Source organism: Nicotiana tabacum, chromosome 17 (assembly GCF_000715075.1).
Source record: "Nicotiana tabacum cultivar K326 chromosome 17, ASM71507v2, whole genome shotgun sequence".
Classification (NCBI taxonomy): Eukaryota; Viridiplantae; Streptophyta; class Magnoliopsida; order Solanales; family Solanaceae; genus Nicotiana; species Nicotiana tabacum.
Window position 1 is genome coordinate 134,066,025 of NC_134096.1, and position 18,229 is coordinate 134,084,253.

At 34.7% G+C, this 18,229-nt stretch overlaps 2 protein-coding genes across 3 annotated transcripts; one reads left to right on the forward strand and one right to left on the reverse strand.

Moving 5' to 3' along the window:
* Window positions 1-2,061: 2,061 nt before the first annotated feature.
* Window positions 2,062-5,996, reverse strand: LOC107776146 (uncharacterized). Of its 2 annotated transcripts, XM_016595994.2 has the most exons (4): window positions 5,839-5,996; window positions 2,755-2,974; window positions 2,464-2,617; window positions 2,062-2,362 (listed from the first exon to the last, which is right to left on the reverse strand). In XM_016595994.2, exons 1-3 carry the CDS (start codon window positions 5,955-5,957, stop codon window positions 2,483-2,485), a joined length of 474 nt encoding a protein of 157 aa, XP_016451480.2. In that variant the 5' UTR covers window positions 5,958-5,996; the 3' UTR covers window positions 2,062-2,362; window positions 2,464-2,482. The 2 variants fall into 2 exon arrangements, with proteins under 2 accessions (XP_016451480.2, XP_016451479.1); XM_016595993.2 differs by having other exon boundaries at window positions 2,062-2,617.
* Window positions 5,997-9,188: 3,192 nt separating this feature from the next.
* Window positions 9,189-14,406, forward strand: LOC107776145 (uncharacterized). The gene is made up of 8 exons (XM_075235124.1): window positions 9,189-9,548; window positions 10,419-10,603; window positions 10,681-10,913; window positions 11,627-11,876; window positions 12,393-12,538; window positions 12,740-12,945; window positions 13,316-13,440; window positions 13,638-14,406. Coding segments are annotated over exons 1-8 (1,731 nt in total). The 5' UTR covers window positions 9,189-9,546; the 3' UTR covers window positions 14,222-14,406.
* The last annotated feature ends 3,823 nt before the right edge of the window (window positions 14,407-18,229 follow it).

Below are 18,229 nucleotides of genomic sequence, written 5' to 3' on the forward strand. Positions count from 1 at the left end.
AAGTTCTAGAATCCGAAGTTTTTAAATAATATACCCCCTTCATTTTATTTCAAATAGATTTTTGAAACGTGTTATAATATTTGTGTGATTATAATATTATATCATAAAAAATTATGTAATTTTTTTTAAAATTATATTATTTTTAAATATAAAAGATTATTATTTGTTCTTGAAAAGTTAAGAAAAGGTGCAGTAAATAGTAGTATAAAAACCAAGACTACTGTACAAGGTTAATTTGAATGTTTTCTCTTAGTATTTATTTTTATTTTTTTGGTGGTACAATTTGGATGCTTTCTTTTGTACTTCTCTCATTGAAAGTCATCACTATTGCTTTCTCGTGTTTTTTTTTCTCTTTTGTACAATTAAAATGTTCTTTTGTACTTCTCTCTTGTAAGTCATCGCTATTTCCTACATGCTTTCTCTTGTTTCTTTTCCTTCTTTTTTTTTGTGTACAATTTGAATGCTTTCTTTTGTACTTCTTTTTTAGTAAGTCATCACTATTTCGTACTTTACATGACATAATTTAGAGCAAAATCATTTTTTCCCTTCAAATTTGATCTAAATTTCAAACTCTTCCTCCACAATTCACCATATTTTTTTCGGGCTGGCCAATTGACCGGCACATGAGGGGCAAAAATATTCTCACACAAGCATAACGAAGCTTCTTTTTCTTCCATAAAACTTTAGCATATGCAGCACAAAGGATGCAATAATAGAGCCAAATACTCCTCTTTTTTTAAAAAAAAATTCTCATCCGGGTTCGAAAACTCGTTTCGAGCTCGATTAATTTGCATTTACACTGGTAAGTTTCATTATGGGGTTAACTTTCATTATGGGGTTAACGAGCTTCCTATCAAAGGCATTCCATTCTTATGGCTCGAAGAAGAGGATAGAATATTTACTACTCCACCGCAACTTTTAATGGTGATAAAGCCAAGTACTCGAGCTAAGTATACGAAATTGGGAAAATGTCCAGAAAAGTTCAGCATTACATAATCTACTCTTCTTTTCTGAAGACAGAATTGAGTCATGAGGAACAAGTAATTTAGAAGAACGCGTAGCAAGTAGCAGGAACTTGCACAGATTAAAGATATTTTTATTCTTAACTCTTCAGGAAAATTATGACTTGAAGAGAAGTGTCAAAATTGAAAAACTCAAGTGGTAAGTTCCGAAACTTGAATTCTTAAGTTAACGTGTGCGACTATTGTATTTACATTAGGAAACGCTGTTTTCACTTGCTTAATTATCTAGGAGATTAAGAAAAGAATATTTACTAATGTATAAAAGAATATACATTACTAATATTTACTAATGTATAAAAAAAACAGATAAATCTGAGAATAATAGACCCATGTTCATTAAACAGCTTCTGTACATGTCCTTGTAGTGCAAGATGGCTTTTGAAAATGACATGAGGAAAAAGAAAGAAAAAAAACTAATCAGTGCGCTGCCACTCACTCTTAATAATGTTATTTTTCAATTTCATAATTTTTATCTAGCAACAGGTCGAAGATATTCAATTAAGATTGACCACTTGGAAAATTCAACCCCAACTCCTCACCCCATTTTTCTTCTCTAAGAAAATCCTTAATAATCAAAGCACCAACTTGTCCAGAAGTGGTAATGGTCAACCATAATTTCAGACTAGAGATATTTAAGCCAAAATAACAATTACGTCGTCTTTCTTTTTAATCAAAGAGATTATTGCGATATTGGTTGAGTTTTTTAAATAGAAGCACCAGTAAAGCTTTTAAAATTTAATACTATTCTTTTAAAGCAGCAGACGTTAAAATGTATGCCACCTCAAAAGGAAGAAAGGAAAGAGAAGAGCTAAAAGATACAAAACCAAATCACTGTGAAGGAATTCATCAATCGAGGCTTTGTAAATGATAAATAGAATGTTTAGACTTCAAAAATTAGCTCTCAAATTTTGTAACCAAGACAAAGAAATCACGTCAAGAGCCATTTCAAAATAGCAGCAAAGTAAAAAGAGAAGACGAGGAAGAAGAAGATAAAAGGAAGGAAATGGCGGAAGAAAGCAGAGAAATCAAGCTAGCATTCTTTGTAAATGATAAACACAAAGCAAGCCACTTATCATAGATTAACTTTGTTATAACTAACAAGACATAAGGCAAGCTAAATGATCCCATATCAACGGGCTAGAGCCAGTTTTCAGTTTATACGAACTTATATCATCTTTCTTCAAGTTCGGCATTTGACAGTAACAACCTAACCAATTCCTTAGATTGCTCAGACTCCAGAGGCATCATGCATTTTGATATAGCCAAAACAGTAATAACCACCACACACGTACTGTATCACCTCCTGTATACAAAGGTGCAATGCTATTTCATAGCATATGCTGAAGCAAAAGCTCCTATTACAGCTTTCAAATTTTCCAAAATATTACTAGGTGCACTATATCAACTCAGTCGACTAGCAGGACAAAATTATAAAACTGACCAGGAAAGAGCTTCAACAGTTACTGAACTGAATCAGCTGCAGGGGCTGCGTGATGGTTTACAACCAAGGGAGGACGTAGAGCTTTGTGATCAGCTAGTTTCTCCTTACGTGCCTTGTGCATCTCTTCTGTCTCAATGACAACCAACCTTTTCACCTAAGATCAAAAGGAGAGATACAAAATATATTAATCTTCATATGGTAACTACAAAAGTTGTATATACCAGACTAGACATTTGAAGGCAAGAGAACTCATTAAACTAGTCCATATTGATAGCAAAAAACTATCAAAACCTGATGAAGCATTCCCCTAACAGTAGGCGTGTTCCACCGCATTACAGTCCGGTTGCATTTCCGCAGACGCAATGCTTCAAGGGTACGCCTATGGAGCCTCCTAGTGCCTGGAATACCCCTTACAAGGGTTATGTATAGATTAGGGCTCCATGAGATTGGAGCACAAGCTTTAAAAGCATTGTAAGCACTCATCTCTTCCTGCTTTACCGCTTCTGCTTTCCTGTAGCAGAGCAGACAAGAAACTTTTCGTTCAAAAGAAGCACTTCAATTAAGAAGAGTAAGATTTGCAGGGATGAGTCCCAAAAAGAAAAAAGTGACGAGCATCTTATTAGGAAGAGGCAGGTTAGCTGGAAATTGGAAATGTATCAGATTTGCATGATTCTGAAAAGGAAAAAAAAAACGGTAATATAATTTACAATCAGCATATTATAAAAAAATTGCGGCACTCAGAGAAATAAAATTCTCCGAATTGGAGAAAACTGCATCACAATCAACAAAAGTAAACTCATAGCTTGGAAATTGAAGTATGTGAATTGCGTAGTACTTAGGTGAAATTCTGCCCTCTGAGAAGAACTTCCATATAGCAGCCCTAAGAAGCCACCCATTGGAAACAGATAGTAATCAAACGTCTCCTCCCCCTAAAAACTTAAAATTTTTAGATTGGGCAATTCACACAATTCAACATGTCATCAGAGCAAGCAGAACTGCTAGATTCGAGTCTCACCACTACCCAAAATTACTGCACATACTTGACCCAGGAAAAAAAATCAAGTCCATCTGCGAGGGAACATATTGCAGATATATTCAAGTAAATAAAGTATCCAGTCTTTAATAGCTGATCTTTTATATGAGGTGATTCACACGATTTAACACGCATGCGAAAAGGAAACAGGGAACTGGACAACTCAAAGAGTCAAAACTACTCTTTCCTGAACAATGTACAACAAATAAAGAAGAAAACTGTGGAAACAAGACAACTCAATGTTTTTGTGTGTTTTGGATAGAAGTACAAAGGATGAATCTGTAAAAAAAACAATGCAGCAAGTCCCAAGTAAAGACATAAAACTGGATTCTAACGAGCACCCCTGAGACCCTTGAACTAGAATATTTGACTTTGAAACCCACATTTTACAATAATCACCACATACTTCAAAATTCAGAGGCAAGATAAAAGATGTGAAAGCATAAAATAATGCACCAAAACTGAGCCTTTCGGAGCTATGAACCAATGACAGGATAATCAAGCGTAAACCATTGTGATTTGTCGAATCTCTATGAGAATAATATTTTCTTATCCTATGCATTGGTTCTTTATTCAGAAGTGCTGATGCATTACTTTAAATCTTCTATCATTTATTCTGCCTTTAAGATATGTGAAGGTGGTTTTAGAACTTCGACTCTGAAAAAAGCCAATGTTTTATATACCCCCATTTCTCAGATTTAAATGCTTCATGGAAGGGCAATAACAAACTTAATTCTGCTCCTATTTATTTGAGATTTACACAGCGATTGTTTGAGTTTTTTCAAAACAATATAGACTTAGTAATAAATAGTTTTCTCATCTGTCTCAGTTTTGAACATGACAAAATGTTCAACAACTTGTTCTTGAACATTTTTTTTATAAGCTGGCTCGGAGCCTCGGACACCATGGTTATCAGAAAAAAATGTTCAAGAGCAAGTCATTGTAAACATCATTTCTCAACTATAGACACTGACTTCACCTTTTAGTTTCCTCTCATCCACTGCTATAAATACCCATCTCAGCTTTTCTTCATGACACATCAGATGATGATTTCTCACATTTCCCAAAACTTTTACTCCGGTCTTTTATATTATTTTGAGAAGAGTAGTTAGTACGACATTTCTATGACAGTTCAAAAATGCTGACTATCTGCTCTAGTCAAATTAAATAAATTGCTTCCCTGCCAGCAAAGAGAATAGTCAATATTGAGAAATTAATGCACACCATCTACCTCTACATGAGCATATATGTCGGCATTCTTTCAAGGGCAATTGAGTGAGCTTCAGCTTCAGCTACTCCTACTCCCCCCCCCCCCCAAAGGCGAGGACACCGACTCACCCAAATAAAGAATGGAAAAAACAAGTTCTCTCGAAAGTGTGCATAAATTTCTCTCAATATAAAAATGGTTGGCTAGTCACTTATCACCTGACACAAGTTTAATGCATCTCCAAATAATGCAAACAGCTATAAAGATGTGCTTTCCTCTATTACCGCATAGAAAAAAACCTAATATCGCTCAATGAAGATCTAACAATAATCCTGAAGAAACAGTTTGCTATAAGTAGAACAATGTCAAGCTCTGCTAAGTGCTCATATCAATCCGCATCACTTTAAACCAATATTCCCACTCAATCTAGGAGTCCCTTTCCTCCAGCTCACTCACTTTTTATTTTTTCTGGTCCAGTTAGACCTTGTCTAACTAAATCACAAAGCAAGCTTACGCCATAATTATTACTGGCCCACGCGAGTACATACCCAAACAATAGCATCAACTCAAAAACATCAATAACAACTTCTAAATGTAACCAAAATCAAAATTTGAAGATGATAAACTCATTGATCTCCTTACCTTAGGACCTTAGGTTCTTTATTAACCCTTATCTTACTTTCCCTACTTCCACATATCTTGTATAGGTGCGTTGAAGACTCTAATGGATGGGGTTGGACCTTTTTTCTACCCAAAATGAACCAAAAGAGAATGATTTTTTTTCTATTCTTGTAAAATAATTCATCGTTTACATAAAATCCAGAAAGCAGCTGAAAATCAAATTCAGCACAGAGCCCACTAACGAATTACATGTTTCCATTCTAATTACAATCCAAAAGTTGTCAAAATAAGCCATTTTGGAGATACCCAAAACCATAAACCGAAGTTCTATTACAAGATGCACAAATGGACTTATGGACATACACACAGACCACTATCAGTAGATGCAAATTGAACTTTGGAAATGGACTTAAAAGAAAGAGGAGAGAAAAGAGTTTTTTTAAGCTCTCGTACTAAAAAAGGAAGGGCGGTGATACGACCAAGAATTTGTTGAAGATCAAATTTGAGAACTTACTCTGCGGAACGCTCTCTCTGAAGTCTGCTCCTCTGGGAGTTTTCCAGCAATGGGCTGAGCTGAGGTTTTCCGAGTTGAGACACTTGCCTTTGCCCTATGCTGTGCTCTTTTTCTTTCATTTTTTTGAAAGAAAAAAAACTTACTTCTGTGGATTGGGCTGCAAATTTAATGGGTTAGAAAAATTGTAGAAATGACACCATGTAGCCACTTTAAGGGGTTACTATTTAGAAATTAATCAGTACGTCCTAAATTACAGTTTTTCAGCTCAATTTTTGTTCTAAATTAAAAATTTTAGTTTAAAATTTCAGAATAAAATAAGTAATGGCTAATGTCTAAATAGAATCCCTAAGAACGGCTATCTGTGCATTTGCCCCTATTTAGAACTTCTGTGGATTGGGTTGCACACATTAATGGGTTAGAAACAAAAAAAAATTGTAGAAATGATACCAGATAGCCACTCTAAAGGGTTGCTATTTAGGATTTAGCTAGTGCGTCCTGAATTAGTTTTTCAAGACAAAAATATCCTGAAGTTAAGATTTTTAATTTTAAATTTAAGAATAAAATAAGTACTGGCTAATCACTAAATAGCATTCCTGAGAATGGCTATTTTTGCACTTGCCCCAAGACTTTCTTGTTACCCTTTTGGGAAAACTACACTGTATAACTACTCTAAAAAATAATAGCCGACAAAATATACTTTGTATATTAGTGCATGATATACAAATAATATGAGTATATATTCATATATCTATTTGTCCAAATACATCGCTAGCTCCTTAAAGTTGTCCACCCTTTTCACTTAAACACTCAATCTTAAGTTTGTTCTATTTGAACACTTTAATCAGGCTTTTACTGTGTCATTTAGATACAAAATGCTGACATGGCAAGGTGAGTGTCTCTCACATTTTTGAAGCACGTAAAAATGGTCTGAAAGACAAACCTTTCATACTTCTTGTCGGAAAATAATAGCTTTTGCCGGAAAACTTTTTCTGTAAATATTTCTTTTAAATTTTAGATCTTTCACACTATTACTATCATCTCCTCCTCCAAATCTAAGCATACTACCACCACCGCCACCTTTAAATTTGGCTACCACTATAAATTTTTTATTTTTGTTTCTCGTTTTTAAGATCCCATCAAAAACACCTTCAGATCTGAAAGTTTTGTAGGGAATCCAAATGGGTCGCAGTTTGTCGGTACTAATTATTCTGGCGAGGCAATGTCGGGTGGCATACGGTATTAGTCCAAATTTGAAAGCTACAAAGTTTCGTTAGAAGTTTTGATGTCGACAGGTGGTTGCCTCTCTGCCATGCCATCTCCATTACAACATAATTTGCCGACATGTGGTTACTCCTTTTCTGCTTCTGCTATGACAACAGCTGATTTGCACAAATAAATCGCTCATTTCCGTAGTTTTAGCCCAGAAAGGAAAAATGAAGAAGAAGAAGAAGAAGAAGAAGAAGAAAAGACCAAATTTCTGGAGAAGAAGACAGATCTGGAAAAGAAATAGCCGAAAATTAATTTTCCGGCGATGACGGGTCGTTGGGGAAGATGACGATGGGGTGGGGTGGGGTTCTGGTTTGTGTATTTATTTATTTATTAATTTTTAAAAGTTAAATCCATGTGTCCTCATTTTATTCGTCACTTTGGTATGTGAATTACACGTACCTTTTGTATTTTGCTGTCTACGAATTTTGTATCTAAATGACATAGCAAAAGGCCTGGTTAAAGTGTTCAAATGAAACAGACTTAAGATTGAGTATTTAAGTGAAAATGGTGGACAACTTTAAGGGTCTGGCGATATATTCGGCCTATCTATTTTGTATGTTTGGCTAGCAAATATTATTATTTATAGTTGACCGGCCAAATATGTAACCAGTATTTTAAAAGGTGTTTTCTAGGCGAGCCCTGTAGCAGAGCATACCAGAAATACACAAAGGCATACTGTCGGGGTGTAAGTAAGTATCGTGGGGCATAAGCCCTGACATTTCGGGCATTCACTTAGGTGTAAGTCCCAACGTTCTTGACGTTTATTTGGGGCGTAAACCCTGAGAACTTTTTCAAACTTGAGCACTAATTGCTTAATAAATCTTTTTTTTAAAACTTAAACATCCAAAAATTAACTCACGATAAATTTCAAACTAAAAATTTCAAAAGCCAAAGGTTTTTTCTAATTGTTTACTTCAATTTCATAATCTTTACTCTTTGCCATTTATTACTGCGAAATGAATATTTTTAGATCTTTGCCTGCAAGGTGCAAATAACAAAGCAAAGAGTTTTGCCCTTTAGTTCTTACTATGCTTCTACGCTTTTCCTTGTTTATGCTTCATTTATTATTATTATTATTATATTTTGCATTCTTTAATTTATTAATTTAAGTTAGTTTTTTTAATTTAGAATCTCTTTTGATGTCGCTCTAGTTTAGATATTGTATTGATGATATAGGTGTAATGCATCGTCTTTCATTTTTTCAAGTTAAAAAAAAATGTTGTATGGTTCATGCACATGTTAACATGTTTAATAGATATATATTTCTTCCCTTTAGTTTTATAATTTTATTGAATTTTTTTATATTCTTAATGTATTTTTCTTATTTATATAATAACTTTATTAATTTATATAATATAAAAAATTAAATACTAATAGGCTTAGCGTCTCAGGACGTTCGCTTCGCCGTTATTAGGTAAAATGCCTCGTCTCTGGCCCATACTTTTTAAAACACTATGAGCCCGTTTGGACATAAGAAAATTTTTTTTTTTTCCATTTTTTTTTACTTTTTTCCGAAATTAGCGTTTGTTCATAAAATTTTCAATTTTCGTTTGAAGATGCATTTTGGAAATTTTCGAAAATTTGAAAAACTCCAAAAAGTTATTTGTCAAAATTCACTTACAAAACTTCAAAATAACCCAAAATTATATTCATGTCCAAAAAAACTCTAAATTTCAAATACCATTTTCATTTAAAAATTTTTTTTTCCCTATTTTAAAATTTTACAATTCTTAGGTCCAAACGCCGGCTACGTGTAACTTGCCTTTTTTTGGGCCAAGTTAGGAATCTTGGCCCAGTTTGGCTCAACCAGGACTCTTGTCAATTCCTAATTTCTAATTTAGACGTGACCTACTCTCTTGATGTAACAATACGTAGTTTTAAATTTTTAAGTAGTTTAATATATATAAAATCGGCTTTAAAAATATAAGTTGTTGAAGTATCTTTATGGTTTCAAAATATAAGTTATGGTCGACTTTATGAACCGTTTAATCACAACTTGTGCTACTAAAAAGACTTTAGACTTGTCGCTAATATTTTAAGGTTTTGTGTTATAATAAATGCTTTTTACCCTTTTCTATGACGGTGGTATTCCGGCCAATTTATGCATATTTCCACTATTCCGCCGAGTACACTTTTACTAGACTTGGTGAGATAGGAGTACATTAAATTTATTTTACCTATGTGTATTCTTTAGGGGTTACCTATGTGTATTCTTTATGGGTGGCATTGGGGAACCGTTTAAGATGATGGTTGGCCAAGAATCAAGATATATTTGTCTGCATGCGTAGAACTGTATACGACTTACGAGGTACCCGATTATCTTCTAGTATACCAAAAACCAAACAGAGTGCTTAATTGCTTGTAACATATATATGTTGGTTTTACAGAAGAAGTGAAGGACATAGAGCTGAGGCCCTGGTTTTATCTTCATATGCATTCATGTAACTTCTCTTCTCCCTGCTAATCTCTTGTGGCATTCAATCTTGCACTTACCTACGCAAATTATCTTTTCTTGAAATTTGATTTGTACTTTGTATTGTTTGTCTTTCATTCTTAGATAGTTTCTTCAGCTCTGCAGTAGAAAAATGTAAGATATTCTGGATGAGTGCATGTGTCCGCATTTGGTAATAATTTCATGGTTTCTGTAAAATATGATTTCAACTAGAAAATAGGATAAAAAAAGATAAGGTAAGACAGCCTGGGATTACATCTCAAGTGTTTCAGCTCTCTTATCTTGATTGATATTATTTTAAAGTAAATTTACATTTGAAAAAAAATAAATTAGCTTGAGTAGTCAAGTTAGAGAAATAATGGTTGTAATCGTTTGCCTCTTCTATTTTCACTTCATGTACTGTAGGTGTTTGTGAAATGAACCCTTATAGTGCAATTTTAGTGTTGAAAAAGGCAGAAACTCTTCTCTGTCACTCTGCCCGACTACAATAATTTCCATCTTGCAGCAAAAAAAAAAAATATTATGACGGCGGAGTCCAGGCCAGCGTGGCTGATAGCTCGACTATTACACTGGGTACCTACTACCTCCATCAACATGGGCACTTGCAGCGATTTTCTTTCCTTCTTCATCTTCAGTAATACCTCTCAATGGCCAATTTGACCGGATTAATTCTTCAATCCTATTCTATTAGCAGTCTTTTTTGCTTGTCAAAAGGACACCTGAAAAAATGTTTGTTTAGTTTTGTTTAGATTTTTTTAACTACATATTTTTAGGAAATGTTAATTTGATTGTGTCTTTGTAGTGATATATCAGGAGCGTAGGACTACTAAGTAGTTTTTCTTCTTCTGAGCTATTGTAGGTTGGTCTCTAAATGCCCATTGAATCATATCCTTTTTGAACCAAGAATCAGTAAAGGTGGATTCAGATGGAAAGCAAAGGACTCCAATAATGTCTCCACTGAGAAGTGGAAGCAAGATAGCAGTTTCATTGATAGACGCGGCAGATTTAGACACTTTGATCACAAAAAAGTTTCAAGGAAAAGATGTACGTTGATGTATAATGGCAGTAGTTTCATATCTGTGTTTCTTCCTCCCGATGCCAAATTCATGACTATCGTGCAGGTGGTTCTTTAAGGGGTAGAGGTTGGAAATATGGATCTGGTTTTGTTGATGGTATATTCCCAGTTCTAAGCCCAATTGCTCAGCAAATTCTAACTTTTGTAAAGAAGGAAAGTGATCCAGAGAGGATTTGGTCTTCCTTGGATACTCTACGTCCAACCAATGACACTTGGGATGATATAATTAATGTAGCAGTTCAACTTCGAATCAACAAACAATGGGATCTGATCATACTGGTAAAGATCATCTTGTGTCTGTTGCTCCATTTATTCATATTCTGGCATTGTTCAATTGTCCATGTTTCCACGTATCTTTTCTCAGAAGGGGTGTTTGGCTTTTGAGCAAAACTGTTGATATGTGATGTGTCTGATAGTGCTTTTCCTGTTTGAACTATCAACTTCTTATGGACAACTCAAAGTTTCACTTGAGAGCCAAATATTTAAATCCATGATGTGAATTATTTTCGACATATGCTGATTAATTGAAGAGTAATGGAATCATTAAGCAACATTTCTCATCCTTGGCATTTGCTCTGTTCCTTTGAATTTTCCATTACACTTTAGGCGTAACTTCCCTACTAAAATGTGCAAGGCAATCGAACGCTGAAAGACAGTAGAATCACATTGTTTATAATCATTTTTCAATCTGACGCTGAAAGACACTAGAATCATGTATTCATATTGTCTATATTCCTTTTTTCTATTATGTATCTTGTATAAATATCTTCCATAGAATTTCTATACAGCTCATGTTTGAACAATTAAGCAGAAAAACATGTATATCTGTAGGCAGGTCATTCTTTTCTAGGAAGTTACTTCACACTTGGCAAGATACAATACAATCTAAGCTAACCTGGTTCTAAATAGCTTCCTCATTTCTACTCAAGCCTACAAGATGGAGCCTCATTTAAATGATTAAAAATTTACTAACACCAGAAATAACTTTGCAGGTGTGTGAGTGGATACTGTGTAGGAGTTCCTTTCAGGCTGATGTGATTTGCTATAATTTGCTTATAGAAGCTTATGGGCAGAGTTCACTTGTTAAGAAGGCAGAATCTACGTATCTGGCACTTCTTGAAGCTCGATGTGTCCCGACTGAAGATACTTATGCACTTCTGCTGAAATCTTATTCCAAATGTGGGATGCTAGAGAAGGCTGAAGCTGCCTTCTCTGAGATGCGGAAGAATGGGCTACCTCCAAGTATGTTTGCTTGTTTTTCTATTTGGTATTGTACGTACTACAGAATCAAATGGCATCATAATCACAATACCATGCTAGTGAAAACTTTTAGCTACTTCCTCTTTCTTCAAATGACGACACCTCATCCTCCTTGTTTTCTTTTTTTATCGGACTTTTATGAGTTCCTCAAAAGCAGCACAATTGGGTGCAAACTATGTACTGTACAAAAACAACAAGCGTATTGCTCTGGAAGAATATCAGTTAACATGTCTAAGTTGTATACATCTTACAAATTGCACAAGAAAGCTAAAAGATATGAACATTATATTCCCATTCACTTGATGGTCACTGTAGTTATTCTCTTTTGCTCAACTTGTAAGATCCTCTAGCATCTCTTAGGTCAAGAAAGAAAGCTTCACAAAACCGCCCTCATAAAGGGAAACAGATTACTAAAAAAAATGGTTATTTTGATCGGCCTTACATGCAGTCCAAGTAATTTTAAGACTCAGCATAATATGATCTTTCAGCCATCTGCAGGTGCTCTTGTATATAATGCTTATATTGATGGGTTAATGAAGGGACGGAACTCACAAAAAGCATTGGCGATCTTCGATAGGATGAAGCGAGAAAGCTGCCAACCATCTACAGATACTTATACAATGCTGATCAACTTATATGGGAAGGTAAAACACTAAAACATTTGACCCTTTTTCCTTCTGGTACTTCAAAAAACATTCCTGGTGGAAATCAAGCTGAAAATGTTCATTTATATACCAGTTCTGGGGCTCTAGTTCATTTGCTAATTAAATAATTCTCTGCTGATGTTGCTCTATCTTTCTGTCCTTGTGTCTCAATTGATTGAATGACTTCTTCATACTATGCAGGAGAATAAATCCTACATGGCTCTAAAGGTGTTCAATGAGATGAAAACTCAGAAATGTAAACCTAATATCTGTACCTACACAGCTCTTGTGAATGCATTTGCAAGGGGTGGTCTATGCGAAAAAGCAGAAGAGGTCTTCGAAGAGCTACAAGAAGCTGGGTTTGAGCCTGACGTTTACACCTATAATGCCTTGATGGAAGCTTACAGGTGAACACCGCTAATATTTCACTATTGGACGCCTTTTTTGCTGAAATAATGTTAAGATAATCACATCAAGCCCATCTTCCATTTCCTGTACGAGCTTTAGACCATAACAGAAAAGCCGGGTTTGCAATGACACGCTTTATGATAGTACTCCGTCAAGACTCCCTAGGAGTTCTCGGTCTTAGTGTTGAATAATTGAAACATCAACACGCCAAAAATAAGGATTGTCCTCTAATTTCTAGCAAGGTGCTCTAATTACTTTTTTCAAACATGTACATTCTTCTGTATGCAGAGTTATGGTTCACCTTCCACTAGTTCTTCTCTTAAATATTTGCTTATCCATAGGAACTGAGTTGATGTTTTCGTCTAACAGTCGTGCAGGCTATCCTCAAGGTGCTGCGGAGATCTTTTCTCTAATGCAGCATATGGGCTGTGAACCGGACAGAGCTTCATATAATATTATGGTGGATGCCTATGGAAGAGCTGGTCTCCATGAAGGTATTTTTTACTCTATGTTAAAGAGGCGCTTCTCTCGCATTTAGTAAAGAAAATAGTGTAAGATCATCAGCAGAGCGTTAAAATAGATAACAAGTTTAGCGGCCATAGTTTTGTTGGATCTATATGCATCTTATGAAAGTTGCCTTGTTTCTGACTGACGCTATCTTTTCATTCTTCTGAAAAATATATACTATTAGATGCACAAACCGTATTTGATGAGATGAAGCGGCTGGGAATAGCTCCTACAATGAAATCATACATGTTACTCATATCAGCCTACTCAAGAAACAGTAACGTGTCAAAATGTGAAGAAATTGTAAAGCAGATGCAGAGAGAAGGGGTGAAACTAGATACTTTTCTTCTTAACAACATGCTCAACTTGTATGGTCGTCTTGGTCAGTTCCCAAAAATGGAAGAACTCTTAATTGTCATCGAAGCTGGACCTTATGTAGCCGATATCAGCACCTACAATATTTTGATCAATGCATATGGACGATCAGGATTTATCGAAAAAATGGAAGAGATTTTCCAATCACTTCCTGCTAAGAACTTGAAGCCAGATGTGGTTACTTGGACTTCCAGGCTCGGAGCATACTCTAAAAAGAAACAGTACCAAAGATGCTTAGAAATTTTCGAGGAAATGATTGATGAAGGTTGCTATCCAGATGGTGGAACAGCCAAAGTGCTCCTCTCGTCTTGTTCGAGTGAAGATCAGATTGAACAAGTTACAACTGTAATTAGATCAATGCACAAGAATGTGAAGACAGTACAGTTGATTTGAAATGGTTTATTACCATCAATATGTCTTCTACAAAGTGAGGATGCCGGTGATTTTGTCTTGGCTCCACATGGATGTCGAAATTAGATGTAAATAGTGTTAATTTTTACCTTCTTTTTCTAAATGCTTAGTTGCTAACTTCGTTATACTCTTTGGTGGTTAATTACCCTATTAGTGCTTATTTTTCTTACAATTGTACTTAAATTCTTGGATCCGCCTCTAACCAAACACATGACAAAATGAGGCGAATTTAAGATTTGAAGATCGCCAAATATCACTTTGTTTACTACAACCCGATCAGTAGCGCCAAAGATCAAATAGGATTGCATTCTGTATGTTCAACCCGCTTTGGATTCATTAAGTTATTTTACGAAATATTTTTTATGAACCAAACTATCATTAAACCAAAATAAATTCGATTAAGTTCGATCTATTATTTTAACTCAAATTCTATTAATTAAAAATTTAAAAAGAAAATAACAAAGTAAAATGATATTTTAAATAATTCATTCAAATTCTATTAATTAAAAATAAAAATAAAAATAAAAAGAACATAACAAATTAAAATGACATTTAAATAAGAAATTACACCCCTTCAAATATAATGTAAGTGAACCACGGTCACAAATAAGTTAAACTTTTAAACAAGCACGTCGCCCGAACAACGGTCGGGGACGGGATCTTTGGCTAAACACATAAAAAACACCCTAAAGATAACGTCAAATATCAACGTCTGAAAGCTTTGGCCGAGGGAAAAAGTGTACCTAGTCCTAGTCAGACTGACCCTAGTACCGATTCAAATCAATTTCAACCGGGAATTAACATTGTTACCGGTGGTATTTTATATTATGATCCAAGAAAAGATCGGGAAGAATTGGCAAAATTGATAACTGTTATGTGCTTACCCTGTAGCTTTCCTTCTGACCCTCCGTTTGTACATTACATTAGAAAAAATTATAATCCTACTTACAAAGATTTTCCTTGCACAACCGTAAAGAGCGATATTTATAAATATAAGCATGAATATGAACAATATTTGTGCTATTTATTTACTCATATAAATTATCGTGTTGCTATTACAATTGATAATGGTAGAAGTAACAACGACTGTGATTACCTTACTCTTACATGTCATTGGATTGATGATGATTGGATAATGCAAAAGCGCATAATTGCTTATAGAATAATTGTTTCACGACACGCATGGCAGTTTATTGCTAGCACAGTTACAGATATTTGCAGATATTTTTGCATTAGTGATAAAATAATTCTGGTTTCAATGGATAATGCTACTAATAACACAAATGCTATAGACTTGCTTACCACTACGCTAAATTATGCATTTAGTAATATTTTTTATGTTAGATGTATTTATCATATTTACCATTTAATTGTGGGTGATGGTAGGAGAATTTTAAATATTTAAATTGAAAGGGTTAAAATAACTGTTAACTGACTTTTTCATTCAAACAGTAGAAGTAGACTTAGAGAATATTTTAAAAGATGTGATGATTGTGCCCTAAGAGAAAGAAAGGTTCCTAAGCCTTGTAACTAGATGGAATTACATGTATGAAAGTTTGGTTGTTGCATATGAATATAGAAGCCCCATAAACTCAACTTTTAATGCACATGTAAGTGATGATGATTACCTTACGAATGAGGATTGGACTAATGTTAAAAATACTTATTGATTTTTTAGAAAAAAATTATATTGTTACAAAAGAATTTTCGGGGCAATATTATCCTACTATTTCTAATTGTTTAGTTTATATTGCAGAACTTGCAAATTTGTTTGCTCATTTTTCACATGGTGGATAAATTTATCAATTTGCTATTGATTCTATGAGAGCAAAGTTTAAAAAATATTTTTTTCATATTCCCCCTATTTATGGTGTTGCTGCTTTGTTAAATCATTGTGTGAAATTAGGAGGTCCTCAATTTTGGTATGAAACTATTTATAATGGTTTAGCACTTAAAGATGATGAGTTGCCTAAACTTTCGGAGACAATAGCCTCAATTAGAACAAATGTTGAAACTATTTATAATGCTTATCAAGTTGCATTAAATCATTCTATACCAAATGTTCCAACTCCATCTTCTTATAATTTTCAATCTTCTAAAAGAACTGCATGAGTAAGAAGACTTAGTGTTTGGGGGGAAAGGGGGTGCTTGGGCGGGGTATAGGGGTTCTTTTAGTTGTAGTAGTAATGATTTTTCATAACTAAATGAGCTTGAAGTTTATTTGTCGCAGCAACTTGAGGGAGTGAATCCCGACGACACCTTTGATATTTTGCAATGGTGGAAGGACAAAGAAAAATACTTTCCGGTTCTTTCAAGGATGGCCCGGAATATTTTAACTATTCAAGCTTCAACATTGGCATTAGAGAGCATTTTCAGTCAAGCAAAACTTCAAATCGGTGATCATAGACAATCCATGAGGGATAGCTTGGAAAACAATATTTTTCAGAGATTAGATCCGTTCAGAAAGAATAAATTTTGGACTTGTTGAATCACAACCAGAGGTAGACAAAGTTTACGAAGAAATGCTAGCTGAACTTGCTGAGGCTGCTGCTTCGCCCGACAATGGAAGCGGCGATGAACAAGCTACTTTTTCACTACCACAAACGGAACTTCCTCTGAACCTTGAATGATTTATGAAGTTTGTAAGAGATGATATGTAACTTGTATGAACAAAAATTAGTATGTAACTTGTATTTTGGCACTTCTTGATTAGTTCCTTTTTCTTCTCAATGGTGGTATTAGCACCTTGTTGTGCTCATTCCATAGGGGAGATGAAGACTAAGAAAGATATTGCCATATTTTTTATTGCTATAATAAAATTACAAGGCATTATTTTGAATATTTTTTTACAATATTTTTGTCTTTAAATTTGAATTAAAAAATTAGGTCACAATTCTATAATAAAATTACAAGGCATTGCCTTAGATGTTTTTTAACATTTTTTTGTCTCTAAGTTCTATTTTTTTTAAAAAATTACTGCTTAGCTGTTGGGCTCATTTAGCCCGTTTGGATCGTGGGCCCCGACCAGTTTAGCCCGGGACCATGAGTTCGTAGGCCCGAGATCGTTTAACATGTTTACTTAGAGTCCGGGCCCGCGCCTCGCGAGACCGGCCTGCGGCTCGCGAGACCGTCCCGTCTAGGGCCCGACCCGGTGCACTTGCCAGTTTAGGGGTATTTTGTAATTCGCTATACTGCTCAGTGTTGACACCTAGGTCGCCCCGTAAAAAAAACGGCCTAATATTAAATAGTGTGAGTAGGGGTGTGCATTTGGATCGGATATCTGAAATCCGAACCGATCCGCTCAATTTCAGATATTTGGATCGTATTTCGGATTATGTTTATTAAAATTTTGGATATCCAGATCAGGACTGTGATTGGTATAATTTTAATCCGATCCGATCCGAAATCCGAAATCATTAGGGCATGTATAAATACTAAACTTTAATTTCGGATATCTAGTATTTTCTTTACATCTTCCTCCAAGTTATTACCTTTACAATTGCTGGATTTAGTTATACTAATACCATAGTACCCTCATAATTGCAGAAACATGAATTTTTCTTACTGTATTGTCTCTTCTACAAAGAAAATATAAGTATGAGTTTTGCAACTTAGAGGCATAACAACTCGAACCTCGAGAGAAATATTTTCTTCGAGATGTAATGCTGATAAAATGGATGAAAAACAAAGAGATGTTTGTATTAGCACGGAACACAGAAGAAGCATAAGCATTAGCCGATTAGATTAGCAATAGCCTTAATAATATGTATAATCCGATCCGAAAATTTGCAATATTTATCCGATCCAAACTTTTAAATCTGATCCGATATTAATTCGGATCGGATTCGGATTGCATTTTGTAGAATCCGAAATTCAAAATGTGCTAAATTCGATCTGATCCGATCCATGCACAATCCTAAGTATCAGGGGTATTTTTGTACTTTGCTATACTGTTGGCACCTAAGTCGCATGTCGAAAAAGCGGTAATGC